Here is a 17,099-nt window from a genome sequence, read left to right as displayed (position 1 = left end):
GGGCTCTGTGCTGACAGCTCAGAGCCTGGAGCCTACTTGGGATTCTGTGCCTCCCTCTCTCTATGCCCCTCACCTGCTCATGCTTTGTCTCTCTCTGTCTCTCAAAAATGAATAGATGTTAAAAATTGTTTTAATAAAATAATTTTTTATTAAATTTTTTTTTTTAAATTTTAGAGAGAGAGAGCACATCGGGGAGAGAGGCAGAGGGAGAGAGAGAGAGAATTTTAAGCAGGTGCCACTCGGAGCCCGATGTGAGGCTTGATCCCATGACCCTGGGATCATGACCTGGGCTGAAATCAAGAGTCAGATGCTCAACCAACTGAGTCACCCAGGAGACCCTCCTCTCTTATCTTCTACTGTTTACTCCCCAACCCCCCATCCCACACAGGCTCCACTGGCCTTGTTGCTGTTCCTGCAATGCACCAGGCACTGGGGTATTTGCACACTGGCTGTTCCCTAGGTCTGGAATGCTCTTTCCCCGGATATTCACATTGCTCCCCTTCTTCAGCTTCTTCAAGTTTGCTCAGATAACACCTCTAGATGAGGCCTCCCCAAAGCAGCCTATTTACAATGGCAGCATTCTCCCAACCCCTTAATTCTGCTCTGTTTCCCCCAAGCACTTACCATTTTCTAACATATTATATAATTTATTGTTAATGTTGATTGCCTATCTCCCTCCACTGGCAGCAGTGAGAGCAGGGGTATTTGTTTATTTCATCCATGTATTGCATTGGCTAAACAGTGTGCCTGGACAGAGCAGACATTTAGTGAGTGTTAAGTGAGTAAATGAATATTAAATTAAAAAAAAAAAAGAAGGTGGAGAACACTGTTTGAATCATATTTACTTGTATAAGTTTAGCTGAGCTGTGGAAAGCTACCAGTGGTTGTTACAAGTGAAGACAACCAGTTGGCTGGGGGCTGAGAAAGGAGGGAGACATTTTACTTTCATACTTTCTAGATTTTCCTCTATGTGCATATATTGCCTATTCAATAAATAACTCAAATGAAAATAAACAATTTGGGACACAGAGAATAAATAAGATCCCCCATCTCTGGCCCTGCAAAGTCAGACTTGATTATTTTGGTGTGTTTCCCTCCTTCAAGTCTTTCCCCCAGACACCTCCTCTCTGCAATCAGGGCATAAGAACTCTTGCTGTAGCATTGGCATTTAATTGGAGTCCAGCCCCCTGCAGTGGCCTACCATTTATTGACCTTAATCTGCATAGTTCTGAATCTAATGATGCCTGAATATCATATGGCTGGCTTCTGGAGCTCATTTTATAATTAATTTCTGTAATTAATGGCTGTTTATAAGCTGACCTGAGTCACTGAGCTCCTGTAAGCTAATTTCTGTTTGAAGAGTGAGGCATGTGGGCTAGATGGCCTCCAGAGGCACTTGTAAGACTGAGTAATCACAAAATGAGAGAGTAGTTAGCTTTGGAGAGGAGGATGGGGTATGTGATAGGGAAAGAGGATGCAGGCGTTGATAATGTCTGGTGGTGAATTCATAGATCGTTGTTACATTTTTATGCTTCATAAATTAACATATATATATAGCGTAATGTTATGTGTATCTTTAAGAACACAACAAAAAAGAGATTGAAAAATAATAAAATACAAGGATAATTAAAAAAAAAAAAAAAAACAGGGGCGCCTGGGTGGCTCAGTCGGTTAAGCGGCCGACTTCGGCTCAGGTCATGATCTCGCGGTCCATGAGTTAGAGCCCCGCGTCGGGCTCTGTGCTGACAGCTCAGAGCCTGGAGCCTGTTTCAGATTCTGTGTCTCCCTCTCTCTGACCCTCCCCCATTCATGCTCTGTCTCTCTCTGTCTCAAAAATAAATAAACATTAAAAAAAAAAATTAAAAAAAAAAAAAGACTCCAGGGGCGCCTGGGTGGCTCAGTCGGTTGAGTGTCCAACTTGGGCTCAGGTCATGATCTCATAGTTTGTGAGTTCGAGCCCCATGTGGGGCTCTGTGCTGACAGCTCAGAGCCTGGAGCCTACTTCAGATTCTGTCTCTTTCTCTCTCTCTCTCTTTCTCTCTCTCTCTCTCTCTCTGCCCCTCCCCTGCTCACACTCTGTCTCTCTCTCTATCAAAAATAAATGAACATTAGCAAAAAAACTTTTAAAAAAAGAGACTCTGTAACCAGATTCTGAGAGGCCTAGGGTACCCAGTTTTGAGAATCTACTTGATTTAGCTTCCTGATTTCACAGATAAGGAATCTTAGACTCAAAAAATCAAAAGAATTTGCCTAGTGAGTTAGAACTATAATTGGAACCCAGATTTTCTGAACTCCTAGCCCAGTGCTCTCTACACCACCATCCTAAAAAAGCTAAGAGGCTCTGGCTTAGAGAGATCTTTTATGATTAGGTCCTTGGAAGGACAGCAGTAGGGGGCAGATCTCCACATCACCATATGGGATCCTTGGCCACAACAGATTAAGTCGTGGTTAGTTATCTTCATTTCAAAGCTAAATGTGCTGGAGGCTGATGCTTGGTGCCTTTGTTAAATTTCAGTGCTGAAGACTCAGGCTTAGGGGGTGAACTTATGTGAGTTGCTCTACCTCCTCCTATGCCTCAGTTTACCCAGCTATAAAATGGACCTGACCCTGTACTTCAAGGGTTTGTGGTGAGGATCACACAAGATGGTGAAGGTGCTTTGTAGATTATAAATCTTGATTCAAGCCCATTAACCATTCATTTATTCTACATTTACTGAAAGCCTTCTAGTATATTCCTGGCACTGGAAAGACAAGTAAACAGGATTGACATGGTCTCTACCCTCAGGGAAGTTGGAGTCTGCAGGAGGAAACAGAAATAAGTAGAGAATTAGAGGAGAAAGTTTGCCAATGGGATAATTAAGCTGTGGGAACATTTACTAATTTGGAATTGGGGAGAGGATAGGCTTCATGGAGGAAGTGTATACCAGTAGCTGTGTCCTGAAGGACAAAGAGGTGGTCAGTGTTACAAGTAGCTCAGGCTGCAGAAAAGAGTTGACCATTTGGGAAATTAGAATCCAGCATGACTGAAGGAGGCCCATGACCCCGAGGCTTAAGTGGCAGGCTAGGAGTTTGGAATCTATCCTGAGACCAGTGGGGAGCCACAGGAGGGTTTTATGCAGGTGATGGCTGGGTCTGGCTTGCTTTCAAGAACAATTACTCCAGCCAGTAATGTGTTGCATCCACTTCAGGAGCCTATCTGTGTCATTACCAGGTAGTCGGCAAGTAGATAAGGAACATGGGCCAGGGCTAGACGGTCCCGGGATCAGGCCTGTGTGGTTTGAAGGAAGGTACTGAACCTCTCCGAAGTTTCTGTCTGTGAACTGGAGTTTGCTCTGAGGATTAAAGACATGCAATGCTCAATTCAGAGCGTACAATCGCTTCCTTTCCCTTCCCTTCCTTTTTGTACCATGAACAAAACTGAGCTGCCTTTGTTCTTCACAATAACCCTGTAAAGTATCTTCATCCCCATTTCACAGCTTGTCCCAGCCCGGGGCCGTTCGCGCCTGCGCGTTAGGCACTGAGGACGCCACGGGGGGTAGCTTGGCAACCTGGTCGCCTGGCAACGGCGTGCGCTTCCGGGACCACGCGCTGAGGCAGGTGAGCCAGCGGCCGCCAAAGGGAACAGGGGGTCCCCAGACCCATCCAGTAGGGTTCACATTGGGCTCATGTTCTCTTATCCCAAGGTTCTCTCACCTGGCTGGACTCCCTAACCCATGCTCCTTAGAGGAGGGCAGGCCCCTGTCCCCAGCACCCATTGTTCCTTGCCGGGGGAGTCCAGAAATGGCCACGTTCCTTCCATCTAGGCCCCTTCCCCTCTTTCCCTGTGGTTTGGTGCCCAGAATCAGAGTCTGGCTCATCTCTTTTACGGGAGTTGACCATTCCTACTGGAGTTAACTGTCACTGCGACTAATCGCAGTAACCACCACCACTATAATAGTAACCCCAGAGGACATATCCCGAGCCTGGTGTGCCAGGCCCACGAGTAACAGTTCATATGACAACTCCAGTAGGGAAGGAGGTGCTATTATCACCTCTCTTCTGCAGCTGTAGAAAGACACAGACAGACATAACTTGTCAAGGGCAACCTATGGCCTAAGTCTGAAGTCTGTTCTTAACTACAGCTGAACCTTTGAACTACCTAGGGCTTAGGAGTGCCAACGCTACCCTTTTCTCACAGTCAAAAACCCATGTATAACTTCTGACTCCCTCCTTAACTACTAGTATGCCCACTGTTGACCAGAAGCCTTAGCAATAACATAAAGTCAATTAACATGTATGTTATGTTATATTTATTATATATTATATTCTTACAATAAAGGAAGCTGGAGGAAAGGAAATGTTATTAAGAAAAGCGTAAGGGGGGGGGGTGCCTGGGTGGCTAATTCGGTTAAGCATCCGACTCTTGATTTCTGCTCAGGTCATGATCTCATAGTTCATGAGATTGAGCCTCATGTTGGGCTCTGCAGTGCGGAACCTGCTTGGGATTCTCTCTCTCCCCCTCTCTCTCGCTCTCAAAGTAAATAAACATTTTTTAAAAAAGAAAAGCATAGGGGCACCTGGATAGCTCAGTCGGATGCTTTACCAATCTGAGCTCCGGTCATAATCTCACGGTTGGTGAGTTCCTGACCCGTTTTGGGCTCCACACTGACAATGAGGAGCCTGCTTGGAATTCTCTCTCTCTTCCCCTCTCTCTGCCTCTCCCCAACTTGTGTGCGCAGGTGCGTGCTCACTCTCTTTCAAAATAAATGAACTAAAAAAAAAAAAAGAAAGCATAAGGGAGGGAAAATACATTATATAAAAAGTATTTATGCAAAAGTGTATTATGTAAAAAAGTACTATATTATAAAAAACCCACGTGTAAGTGGACCCGTGAAGTTCAAACCTGTGTTGTTCAAGGGTCAGCTGTACTAGCCACACTGCTTATAGTCGCTCAAAGTATGTATGTGTGTAATAAAAATAAATCACACTTTAACCTTAATTCCTTTTTTGTGGATGTGTCAGGAGCATCTGGATATGGGTCCCTGATGGATGAATGAAGTAGACCTGGATTTGAACCTTGGCTACTGGCCTTATCAGTTCCATGACCTGAAGCAAACTCCCAACCTTAAGCCTCAACTACTTCCTTTGTAAAATTGGGATAATGCAAGTCCCCTCCTTCTGGAGTAGTTGAGTTAGATACTAGATATTGCTGGCAGAAGATAACTACTACACGTGGTGACCATATTAATGTTTGCTTTTTTGGTTTGTTTTGTGTCTTTGGTGCCTTTACAGGCCCCAGCCTATAAAGTACTGGTGGTTTCCTCTGTCATTATGGGTGGGAGAACCCTGGAGTTTGCAGTGTGGGCTACTATTTACCTTTACTGTGACCTTGAGCAGATTCCTTCATTGTTCTCAGCCTCAGTTTGCTCATCTGTAAAATGGAAGCAAACATATCCCCCCGGCTGCCCTTACAGTTTTGAGAATCAAATGAGAAGTAGCTTCTAAATCACAGTAGTAGTAACAACAACTTTTTGGATTCTCTCAATCAGTGGTTTCTGCAGAGCTTTGTTTTGGAAGCTAGAGAGTTGCCCTCTGCAGGCGTGGAAAGATGGCCCATGCCTGGATCTCCATGTACCTGCCCCCCGACATCAACCCCACCCAGGCTGCCATTGCCTATGGCTGTCGGGCCCTGCCCAAGCTGAACGAGGAGCTGCAGTCAGAGGACCTGCTGACGAGGCAGAAAGCCCTCATGGCTCTGTGCGACCTTATGCATGACCCTGAGCATGTCTATGTGGCCATTGACACAGGTGAGAGTGTCACAGCCCAGGTAACCATGACTAGGATGGACGGACAGTGGCTCAAGGTGGGAGGTGCTGCGGCTACCTGGCCCCTTTACCGCATCCCTCCTGGCTGGTCAGTCAGTCCCTGCCCAGACACCACTCGTGTCCCACCCAGAGCCACAAATCAGCCCCCTCTGCTATGGCTCAACCAGGTGGCCACAAATGCACCAAACAGTTCTGTTTATGTATCTAATTCACAAAGCTGTCACAAAAGATAGGCACACACCTTATGAAAACCACACGTATATCTGGGAGCTCTATGTCCCTTGTGTCCCACTCTTCTAATTCTCAAAATAAGACTTGAGGTGACTTTCATGGCATGGTCACACCTTTCTCAGATCAGGCACATGATGGATGAACTGCTTCTTCTCCCTCCAGCCTTAGTGGAAGGGCTAGTTAATTCCAGCTTTGCCTGAGGTTCCTAGAACCAGGGCCCAGGACACTGGGTGGAGCTTCAGTAATAAGGGTTGCTATTTAATAAGCCTGACCCTGGGCCGGCATCACCCCAGTGCAGAGCCTGTGTTGTCTTAATCCTAATAGCACCTGCTTTGGGAGGGAAGATTAGAAAACTGACAGATAAAAATCAGAGACTCAGAGGAGGGGAATGAGGCTAGGGTTGCCAGATAAATAAATAAAGCAGGATTTTTATTTGTTCAACCTGGCATCTCTAGGTGTAACCTATTCACAGGTAGGACTACTTTGGGCCTGGAATGAGAATTTGACCCCTCAGTCTCTCTAAAGGCAAAGGCCATTTTCTTAATCCTGCAGTAGACTGTGAGAGGAGGCATTGGTGGGAAGCCTGCAGGGCTTTAGATAAAACGCCCCCCCCCCACCATGTGAGCCTTTGTAGCACACAGAGACCCCTTTGGTGACTCTGAAATATTTTGTAACTGACATGATTCCCTGAGGCCTGAAAGCAGCAGAGCCTCTGGTAGTCTCTTGCTGCCCAACGTTGGCTCACCTGTTGACTGCTAGGTTCATTGATTTCTGAGAATGGTAAATGTTCAAAGGTTTTTGTGCCTTGCAGGCTGCCTGGAGAGCCTGAAAGCTTTGCTGAAGGATAACAATGACATGGTGCGGATAAAGACCACTGAGGTGCTCTACATCATGGCGACCCATAATGTGGGCAGGTGGGCAGCTGTCTCTGGAAACCAATGTCATGCTTTGGAGCCACATCACTCCCCTGGGTGGCATGCCCTTGGGTGACCTTGAGCACTCTGAATTTTGGTTTATCAGTTTGTGTGTATCCGGGGGAGGGAGGGGGTGCTTTCCCATATCAGTTCAGTTCACCCTCTTGACCTGGGATCACTAGGTTTACCTGGTATTGAAAACAGAACCAAGGGGCCCCTGGGTGGCTCAGTCAGTTAAGCATCTGACTCTTAATTTCGGCTCAGGTCATGATCTTGTGGTTGTGAGATTGAGCCCCACATCAGGCTCTCTGTGCTGGGTGTGAAGCCTGCTTAAGATTCTCTCTCCCTCTGCTGCTCCCCTGCTCGCTCGTGTGCTCTCTCAGAAAGAAAGAAAGAAAGAAAGAAAGAAAGAAAGAAAGAAAACAGACCTGAGAATCACAAGCAGCCCTCAAGCCCTGCCCAGGCACTGATGCCCAGTGTGCACATGTCCAAAAAGAAGGAATAGAAGGGCAGGGTGCTCAGTGTCTCCCGGCTTGTTTGACGTAAACAACAGATGGTCCTTTACAGAAGCTTGAGATCTTTTCAGCGGTGTCAGGGCATCTTACAAAACTCAAGGTTGCTCAGTCCTGCCTCTTCCCAAGCTCTCTGTGCCTCAGTGTCCTCATCTGCAACTGCTCATTGGGGCAGTTGACACTTAGAGGCAAGGGGGGTGAAGCACCTCTCATTCTTCTGCTCCTTTGTTCTCTTTCTGGACTGCCATGGACATTGGGTAGTAACCCCCAAAAAGAGCTGACAGATGCTGTGAGGACAGGTACTTGGAACCTGGGCAAGTACAAGGAAACTGTGAGCATAGCGAGGGTGCCTGTAGGTTTGTTTAGTGGCAGTGGGAGGTTGGGGAGGTTGTGTGGGATTCCTGGATATGGCCACATTAGCAGGGGTGGGGAAAGGGGACACACAGCGAAGAAACTGTCACTGATCAAGGACCTGCTATGGTCTGGCCCACATACTCCTTCAGCATCCACTATCCCTCACACTGCCACCTCCAGGCATGGGGAGGAGAACTAAGTGACCAGGGTACAGGATTCTAACACACTGGCTCGCTCCACCACACCACAATGGACAGAGAATGCAAAGGGCCAAAGATAACCTAGGCCAGCTTGAGAAGTTTGCCTGAGTTCTGTGGTGATCTTATAACTTACAGCCAGTAGCTTGTGGAGCCCGTCAAGCTCTAAGTACCTGCTCATGTTGAAACCCTTGTGCCTCTTGCACCCACACAAATAGCAACAGGAAGAGGAGATAAGGGTGGCAGCCCAAGGCTCGACATCTTGTCACCCTGAGGAGTTCATGTGACAGCCCACGAATGGGAGAGCCTCACGGGAGGACTAGCTCCCCCTGCCTGCCTCTTCCTTGCTTGCTGGTGAATGGGGCAGCTGCCCTCAGGGCAGACACAGCAGACTTGCAGAGCAGGAGTGATGTGGAGGGGTGACCAGGCACTGACTGAGGAGGGCAGGACACCTCATGATGGGTGGTCAGAAAAGGTCCCTGCAACCTGGGTATCCCGCTGTGATTTTCTTGTCCCAGAACAACTCAGAACTCGCCACATGGTTAAGTCCTGGCCATCACAGCAGGAGCACAATTGGTTGGGCACTTCCTGCGTGCCAGGCACTGGGCACAGGCCTCACAGTGAGTTCTCACTTATTTCTGATCCCAGGCCTGAGAGAGGTGACCTCAGAAGCCCTCACCATATGCAGTTGGTTAATGAGAAGAAATGGTTACAAAGCCAGGAATTGAAGAAATTGTACATTCCCTTTAAACTGTTCATTAAAATTTTTTTTTAATGTTCATTTATTTATTTTGAGAGAGAACAAGTGGGGGAGGGGCAGAGAGAGAGAGAGAGAGAGAGTCCCAAGGAGAGATTCTCGATGTGGGGCTCAAGCCCACGAACTGTGACATCATGACCTGAGCCAAAATCAGGAGTCACACACTTAACTGACTGAGCCACCCAGGCACCCCTAAACTGTTCGTTTTAACTCCAAACACAAATAATTAGGCATTCACCAATCCCTGTGTGTCACCCAGGCCTCTTCTTGGGTGTGGGCCCACTGGTTGGTGTTTCCCGTCATCTCTTTTGCTTAAACCACACCTGTAACATCATCTAATTTGCAGCTTTGGTTTCTTTAAGATAGAGTGGAGAACTCAGACATTAATGGAGTAATCTGCATGTAAAAACCTTCTAGAATCTTTTATGATCATCTCACTTTTTTTTTTTTTTGAGACTCACTTTTGAGTCTTCCTGAAGCAATCAACTTTGTTTTCATAAGGAATTAAAAAAAAAACCCACAAAACTCTTCTCACATCTAATTGGCTTACCTAATAGCTAATTAACTTACATAATTATAACAACAAACATAACAGGCACACATAGGTTTGGATACCAGCATCTGGCTGTTGGCAAGCTCACAATTCAGCTGGGAGAAAAGGAAGAGGCTTTGAGGGGCGGGGCTTGCAGAGCCTGGAGCTTCAGGGGGTGTGTGCCCTGGTGGGTGCAGCCCCGATTCAGGGTGGGTCAGTTGTGAGGCTCTGCTGCCTCATCATCCTCATTTTACAGGCTCACAAGAGTGAAAGGAAGGATCCAGGCGCACAAAATGCAGTTGGAGTCCTAGCTAAGGAAGGGGCAGAGCCGCATGATTCCAGTGCGTGGTTCTTTCCACTGCCACCCAAGCCACACTCCTGGCCTCTAGGGATTCTGTAATATATGGTCCACCTCTGGCCTTTTTCTTCTTTCAGGAAGCCAGAGGGATGTGGTCTGCACCAACCAGCACAGGCTCAGTCAGGCTCCAGGTGGGGTTGCGGGTGGGCAACTTCCCCCTGGTTTTTACTGGATCCTCTCTGGGCATGGTCTTAATTATGTCTAAATCTGACTTCTCTTCCCCAGAGAGGGCTTTTTAGAGCACGATGTCATCCTTGCCTTGTCCTACCTGCTGAACGACCCTCAGTCAGCCTGCCGGAAGAACCTGCACCTGGCGTTCAAGCATGTGGCTCAGCTACCTTCAGGTAGGCTCTCAGTGGGCACTCAGGTGGCCCCTTGGTCTCCACTCTAGGTCACTCATGTGCCCTGCTGCAGATCATGGTCTAAAGCACGTTTTTTAAAAAAGGTATAATTTTATTAAGATACATCATACATATCAAAAAGGCACAAATCATACATGAAGGTTTTATTACATTGTACCAAGTGGACATGCCATGGAATCACTACCCAGATTAAGAAATTTGTACATATCACCACCACTCTGAAAACTTCCCACATGCCCCATACCAGTTTCTACCCCTCATCCAAAGGTGAACAGTATCTTCTATTCATAAGACCACAGATTAGTTTATGCCTTTTCTTAAACTTTACATCAGTGGAAACATATAGGCTGAAATATTTTGTTTCTAGCTTTCTTTTTGCTCAATGTTTTATCTCTGAGATCCACGTATGGTTTTTGCTGATTTGCACTGGAGTATGGTATTCATGTTATATGAGTATACGATTCCAGTTTATTTATCCACTCTGTTGCTGACGGACATTTGAATCATGTCAAGTGTATGGATACCAAGAATAGAGTGTCTGTAAACATCCTCATGTCTTTTGATGGATTGCGTAGAGGCATTTCTTTTGAGACATACCTAAGAGTGGAATTGCTGGGGATAGGATAAGATTATGTTCAGCTTTAGAAGGTACCACCAATGGTTTTCTAAAATAGTTACACCAATTTACACTCCCACTAGCAGTGTCTTAGAGTTCCACATGCTCTCTATCCTCACCCACACTTGATCTTTCCTGGCTCTTTATTTTAGCTATTTTGGTGGGTGGGTGTGTGGTAGTATCTCATTTTGGTTTTAATTTGTGTTTTCCTGATGATTATAGCCCTGTAAATGTCTTCCTTTGTGAAGTGCCATTGCATGTTTAAGGATTAAAGAAGGCCTGCCCCAAAGGCCCCTCTACCCTCAGGGTCAAGGTCCCCTTCACCTGACTGTTTCTGCTAATTAGATGCAGAGTCCAGGGTGATGGCCACCCACCTGCTGCAGCTCGAGAGTTGAGATCTTGTGTCAGAATGACATTGCCTTGTCACATGGTGCAATGAACATTTTTGAATGGGGGGCTTATTCCAAAAGGCATGATATCAAGGTCTTCAAGGGGGTGCTTTAAAATTAAAGTTGGGCAAAAAGGCATTGCAGCCCAGGAGTGAGACAGCCCTAGGTTCCCTCTGCCCTCCCCCTTGTTCCTTGCATGCCCCTGGATGGATTATTTCCTCATCTCTAAAGTGAGGCTGATACTACCTGCCTCGGAGACCTGAAGTGAAGGCAAGTGAGAAGATGCTTGCCAAGCATGTAGTGTATCACCCTGCACGAAACACGCCATAAACATCAAGTCCACATGTGAACACTCTCTGAGTTGAGGGTCCCAGAGAGAGATGACTATGGGATCAGGTGCGGAGAGGTGGACAAAACAGAGCGAGCCCTTGGGGGCCTGGGATTGCTGCTCATCCGGGAGGCACGCCTTCTTCCAGCTGGGCTGGGCATGTGAGACCAGATGACAGAAGCTTCTGGTAGTTTTTTTGTTTTTTTTTTTTTAAAAGACCTGCTTATCCCTGGCCATATCCCAAGCCAACAGAATCTGTTTCTGGGAATGGGCACACATATCTTCTCAAATGCACCTTGGCTGATTCTCCCTCGAGGCCATGGTTGAGGGCCACTGGAATACTGGGATGTCTATGAAGCTCCAATGCTCAGAGCGGAACTAAGTAAATGCCCTGTGCTCACCATGGAGCAACTCTCCTTGAGGTGTGGAGCTCCCAGCCAGCCCTCTTAAATGATTGTGACCTGTTTAAGCACTCAGAGAAATACAGAGACAATAATAAGAAACATTGAGTACCATCATGGCTTTGCTAAGTCTTAACCTTCTGCCGTATTTCATATTTGCTTGGTATTTTTGTTTTTAAAAAAAGTAATGACAGTCAAAGCACCCTGTGAAGCTCCCCACCTCCCCACCCAAGCACCCTTTCTCCTGCCCTCCCTGGAGCCACCAATAATTTCCGAGTATATCCCTAACGCATGGCTTTATAATTTACCATGAATGTAGTTATTTGGTGATCTTGCCTTGCATGTTTTAAAACTATGTAAATGGATCTTACTGAATGTATACCCTTGCTACTTAGAGAACCTAATGTTATAATTTTGAGATTTATCCATGTTCTGTCATGGGCTCCGTTTTCCTATTTTATCTGTGGCGTGCCCTTCTGGTGTTTGACCAGACGCTTACTCCTGCTCAGCTGATGCGGCGTGCTGGTTGTCTCTGATCCTGAGCATTCCCGCTCAGATTTTCCTGGAGTCCCTCCAAGGCCTCTGCTGGAGGAGAGCATCCTTGTGGGGGTGGGAGAATGCATGGCCTTCAGCTTGGCCAGATGCTGCAATTGCTTCCCAGCCCACCCTCCTCCAGCCGAAGAGAGCCTGGTGCACATCCTCACCAGCAACCTGATGGTGTGCTGTGCTGTTTCACTATTGTGTGGCTTTGCCATCCCCTGTGACTGGGAGAGGCGGCATCTTTCCTCTGCCTGGCGCCACTTGTGTCTCCTCTCCTGCCCAGTGCCTCCCCGGAGCCTGAGCACATTCTGTTGAGTTGTTTTTCCATTTCTTATTGATTTGAGGGAGTGTTTCATATATCCTGGATTCCAACCCTTTGTTGGTTACATACACTGCAAACACCATTTCCTGGGTTGTTTGCATGGTTTTTCACTGTTTATTTCCTTATTCATTGGCCCAGAAGTTTTTCGTGTGTGTGCATGTGTGTGTGCATGTTTGTGTCTGGTGCTTAAGAGCTCATGAAGATAGTCTGTCCTATTTTGTTCTAAAAGTGTAAGGGTTTTGCTTTTTACATTTAGCTGGTGAAGGTACCTGAATTGGATTTTTGTTTGTTTCTAGGTCTTCTTGTATAGCCCTTGCCAGTCCTACACTGTCTTGATTACAAAAGCTCTATGGTGATCTGTGTTCTGGTGGGAAGGGCCCCGCCCCATCTCCTTTCTGCAAAGTTGTTCTGGAATGCACAATCACTGGGCCCACCACGAGGAGTAGGGGGGCTGTGGTTCTGACAAGTCTGACTGGGGGCCCCAGCGGTGAGCCTTGGCCTTCTGTCACAGGATCTCTTGGCTGCTACTCCTTGTCTCTGGCGTGTCTGGAAGGGAGGCCTGGGACACTCTGGTGAGGAATGTGCAGTAGTGGTGGGTGGGGGTAGCTGGAGGGAGAAAGGGAGACACACAGTGTGCCAGACACCGCAAGAGGTCTGCCTGGGGGAACTCAGCACGATGGCTTCTGGGTTAGACAGTATGGCTGTGTCCTAGGTGGTGTCCTCACTGGGCCACTGGGTGGGGTGAGTGGATCCACTTCAGTGGTCCCACTCTTAACCAGGGTGTGGCCTTGGGCAGTAACATAGCCTGTCAGAGCCTCAGCTTCATTACCGAGCACGGGAATATGTGTGCCTCTGTGGTCTGCTGGGATAGTCGGAACTCAGACAGCTCTCCTACTGGTGGTCATTGGTATGGGTTTTCTATCCACTGCCACACCAGAAGGCACCCTCTGTACAGAGTGCCTGGCACTCAACAAATGTTGGCATTTAGGTTTTATGCCGTATTTTAAAGGATCATTTGTTAGTTATTTGCCACAATGCACTTCCTCCCTTCTTTCATTAATTACATAGTTGTGTGTTGGGCCCTTGCTCTGTTCCAGCCACTGTGTCTCACTTGCTTCGTCTGTAGTGTTGGGTATCTGTGGGGGGGAAGTAGGTCTTCCCTGAGTCCTTGGTGTCTGGCCAGATCTGGCCTAGTGTGTGGTTTCCCAGAGTAACCAGCAGGGGGTACCACAGGATCGATGACTGCCTGACAGAGCCTGGCTGTCAGGCCCCAGGGTGGTGCAAGTCAGGCATGGGAGAAACCAGGATTGGAGAGGCAAATACCATGCAGAAGCCTCCAGGCCACGTTCCCTGTCAGCCGGGCCCTAAGTGACCACTGGGGATTCTGGGGGAATCTCTGTTCCCTTGTTTCTGCTAACCGCACACAGAAACAGGTCTCGTTTTGTGGCCAGGCGTGCTGTAGGAGAGAACTCTAATGCCGAAATTGAGGATTCTTCTGTAACTGGACTTTGGGATGTAGCTGAATAGTACCGGGGACCTGGAAGTGTCTCCCTTCCAGCCCCACTGGCCATGACCCAGGCCCCTTGGGCCCTATGACAGTGGCCCGGAACCAGGATGACTGGGTGCACCTGTGAGACTGAACTCTGAGCTGCTGGCCCAGCTGTGGCAGGACCACGGTGTGGGGACTGCTGTGTCCCCTACACACTGTGTGCAGCCTGGCTTGGGTGAAGCCGTGAGGGCTAAAACAGGTGTCCCTCCCTACCCAGAGGAGAGCACCAGCTGGGGAGGGAGCTAGGGATGTGAGTCCTCTCCTATGGACACTGGCTCTTCAGCTTCAGAAAGGAGCAGGGTGGGCCTGGGGAGGGACAGGGCATGCCAGGCATGATGTTGGATGCTGTTCTGATCTTGGCAGTTTTGAGGTGCAGGGGAACATCAGAGCTGAAGCAGTGGGAATAGCAGAAGCCTAGGGATAGGGGGTGCTGGAGAAGCAAAACAGGATGTTTCTCACCCTTCCACAGTGTGCCTCAGCCAGGCAGCCTTAGCCAGGCAAGCTGCTGCACCCCTTTCTCTCCTTGAAGGCTGCCTCGGGAGGTGGCCCAGAGTAGCCTCCTGCTCCTCCTAGACCTGACACCACAGAGTACAGGGATGGGGCTGGCTGCCTCAGGGGGGTGGGTCTTTCCTTTCTCACCTGCCTTTAGGATGGGATGCACCCGGCCCCAGGCACATCCTCAGCCTGACAGTCCTTGGTGGGCAGTTGCCCCCTTCCCAGACTTAGCAAATGACGATGCCCACCAGTGGGGACACTGCCCACCTGGTTCCCAGCCTGGTGCACCTGCATGATGCCTCCTCTCCTCACCCTCTGCACACACTTGCCTGCTCCAGCCAGAAGAGTCTTTCCCTGTCTGGCCTAGTCAAGGCTGGCCACTGTCCCAGCAGCTATCCTTGTGGTCTCTCTGGGGGTGGGCCATCTTTCTCAGCCTTCTCTATGAGGTCTTTGTAATATACCCAGGCGGTTTGGGACAGCTTGTTACACAAAGAGGGTCAAGACTTTCCGGTGCATGCGCTGGGCAGTACCAGCTGGCCCCTGGCCTTGGACCTACCTCAGCACTGAAGCCCCTCGCCCAGCTCATCTCTTAGTGAGGTGAGCCCCCAGGGTGCCATCCAGCCTTGGTGGGGCCCCCTTGTCCTCATGGTGTACTGCACCCCTCCCTAGCACCTGCCCCTGAGTCGGCAGACCTATAGCCCATGCCTATTTGTCCTAGATGGCCAGGGCCTTGCATGGGCTCCAGGGAAGGTGGACAGATGGAGCACTGCCCCTGGGGTCCCAGGCCTGGTTGGGTCACTTGCTACACAGTGTGATGCCAGGAAGTCATTCCCCCTCCTGGTCTCTGCTTTCTCCTCTATAAAATCGAATCAGTAATCTCAGTGTCCTGAGAGTGGAGGAGGCTGGGATCAGACGAGTGGGTACGGGGCTCAGCGCAGGGCCATGTGGTGTGCAGTCACTGAGGGGAGCTGGGGTTATTGTCACTGACCCATCACACTATCTTGGACGACCGAGAGAACTACAGGGGAGGATGGCAATACCCCCATGAGCCCACAGGGCAGTGTGCCCTGTAAGAGAGCGTCTTTTGTCTTCCTGTCAACCCTGGCCTCCTCTCACTGGTCCCTCTGCTGCTGGTCCTAGAGCTCATTTCTCTCTGGCCAATGCCACCATTGGTGGACCTTTCCTGGGCCTTTCTTTGGCTTAGCATGTGCCTTCCCCATACTGGGAACTGTTTGGGCACAGTAGAGAAAGGAGGTGGGTCAGAATGTGCCAGGTACCCTTCCCACCTTGCCCTGGAGTGAGCACTTTATGCAGTAGAGTGTGGGAAGGAGGGGACATGCAACACCCAGAAGGCTGAGCCCCGAGGGATAGACAGTTCTTGGACTTCAAGGGTGGGGAAAGGCACATGAGCATGATTAGCAGAACAAGAGGCAGACATAGCATGCCCACGAGAGGAAGAACCAGCACAGACAGAGGGTGACTAGACTTATCGTGGGGATCATTTCATAACATATATAAAAATACTGAATTATTGGGGCACCTGAGTGGCTCAGTTGATTGAGCATCCGACTTCGGCTCTGGTCATGATCTCGTGGATTGTGAGTTCGAGCCCTATATCGGGCTCTCTGCTGTCCGCGCAGAGCCCGCTTCAGATCCTCTTTCCCTCTCTCTCTCTGCACCTCCCCTGCCCCCACTCTCAAAAATAAACATTAAAAAAAACCTCTCAATCCCTATGATGTATACTTGAAACTAAGAGGATTGTATGTCAATTATACTTCAATAAAAACAGTCAGCCCATGAAATGAAAAAAAAACCTCACTGAATGCATGGTCTCCAAAATGTGGAAGAGAAGAATATAGAACACATACGTACCAGAGTTGATGAAAGGAGGCAGGGAGGGGTAGTTCATGTAAGTTTAAAAAAAAAAAAAATCAATGCTGATAGATTGCAGCAGAGGGCGGGCCATTGAAGAGTCTGCCCACTGGGCTCTGGGGACCAGGCTCTGGGAACTGGGAGGACTGTCCCAGGGAAGGCACCTCCCATCCCTGAGCACATCAGGAGAGAAGGCAGAATCCTTCTATTTTCCTTCTATCTGTGTATTTTTAGGTGAAGGATGCTCATGGTGAAATTACTGCTCTTTTCACAGTTGGCATTAAAAGCGTAAAATAAGTCTCAAAGATTTTAAGTCACACGCTATTTCTTCTTATACAAAAGTCCCCTTGGGTTTTTGCTGTTTGGTGATGTGGGAAGGCGTGAAGGGAATCCCCACGAGGCTCGTGGTGGGGGAGGGAGAAAGCCCAATCTGTATGTGTCTGCACGCTGTGTGTCTGCGTGTGTGCGTGCGTGTGCATCTCCACTTGCTGGTCCTCACTTAGGGCTTTGTGTGGGTCCTGCATTTGAGGAGGAGGTGCAGAGTGGCTCTGGGCTCCCCATGGGAT

At 48.6% G+C, this 17,099-nt stretch overlaps 1 protein-coding gene and 1 long non-coding RNA gene across 4 annotated transcripts in view; one reads left to right on the top strand and one right to left on the bottom strand.

The window, feature by feature from the left end:
- Window positions 1-2,683: 2,683 nt before the first annotated feature.
- Window positions 2,684-3,391, bottom strand: LOC131489126 (uncharacterized). The gene is made up of 2 exons (XR_009250406.1): window positions 3,209-3,391; window positions 2,684-2,797 (listed from the first exon to the last, which is right to left on the bottom strand). It is a non-coding gene; the product is annotated as an uncharacterized LOC131489126 (long non-coding RNA).
- Window positions 3,392-3,480: 89 nt separating this feature from the next.
- The window catches only part of RSPH14 (radial spoke head 14 homolog), a 99,461-nt gene continuing 85,842 nt past the window's right edge, over window positions 3,481-17,099 (top strand). The window contains exons 1-4 of one of the 3 annotated variants that reach the window (XM_058690944.1): window positions 3,481-3,597; window positions 5,529-5,786; window positions 6,847-6,949; window positions 9,885-10,003. In XM_058690944.1, the coding sequence (XP_058546927.1) occupies window positions 5,588-5,786; window positions 6,847-6,949; window positions 9,885-10,003 (421 nt within the window). In that variant the 5' untranslated portion in view covers window positions 3,481-3,597; window positions 5,529-5,587. Of the gene's footprint in view, window positions 3,646-5,528; window positions 5,787-6,846; window positions 6,950-9,884; window positions 10,004-17,099 lie in introns of all 3 variants that reach the window. The other 2 variants (XM_058690942.1, XM_058690943.1) reach the window with 2 other exon arrangements.

The sequence above is a fragment of the Neofelis nebulosa genome, chromosome 11, assembly GCF_028018385.1.
Source record: "Neofelis nebulosa isolate mNeoNeb1 chromosome 11, mNeoNeb1.pri, whole genome shotgun sequence".
Lineage (NCBI taxonomy): Eukaryota > Metazoa > Chordata > Mammalia > Carnivora > Felidae > Neofelis > Neofelis nebulosa.
This window is presented reverse-complemented; position numbering and strand designations above follow the sequence as displayed.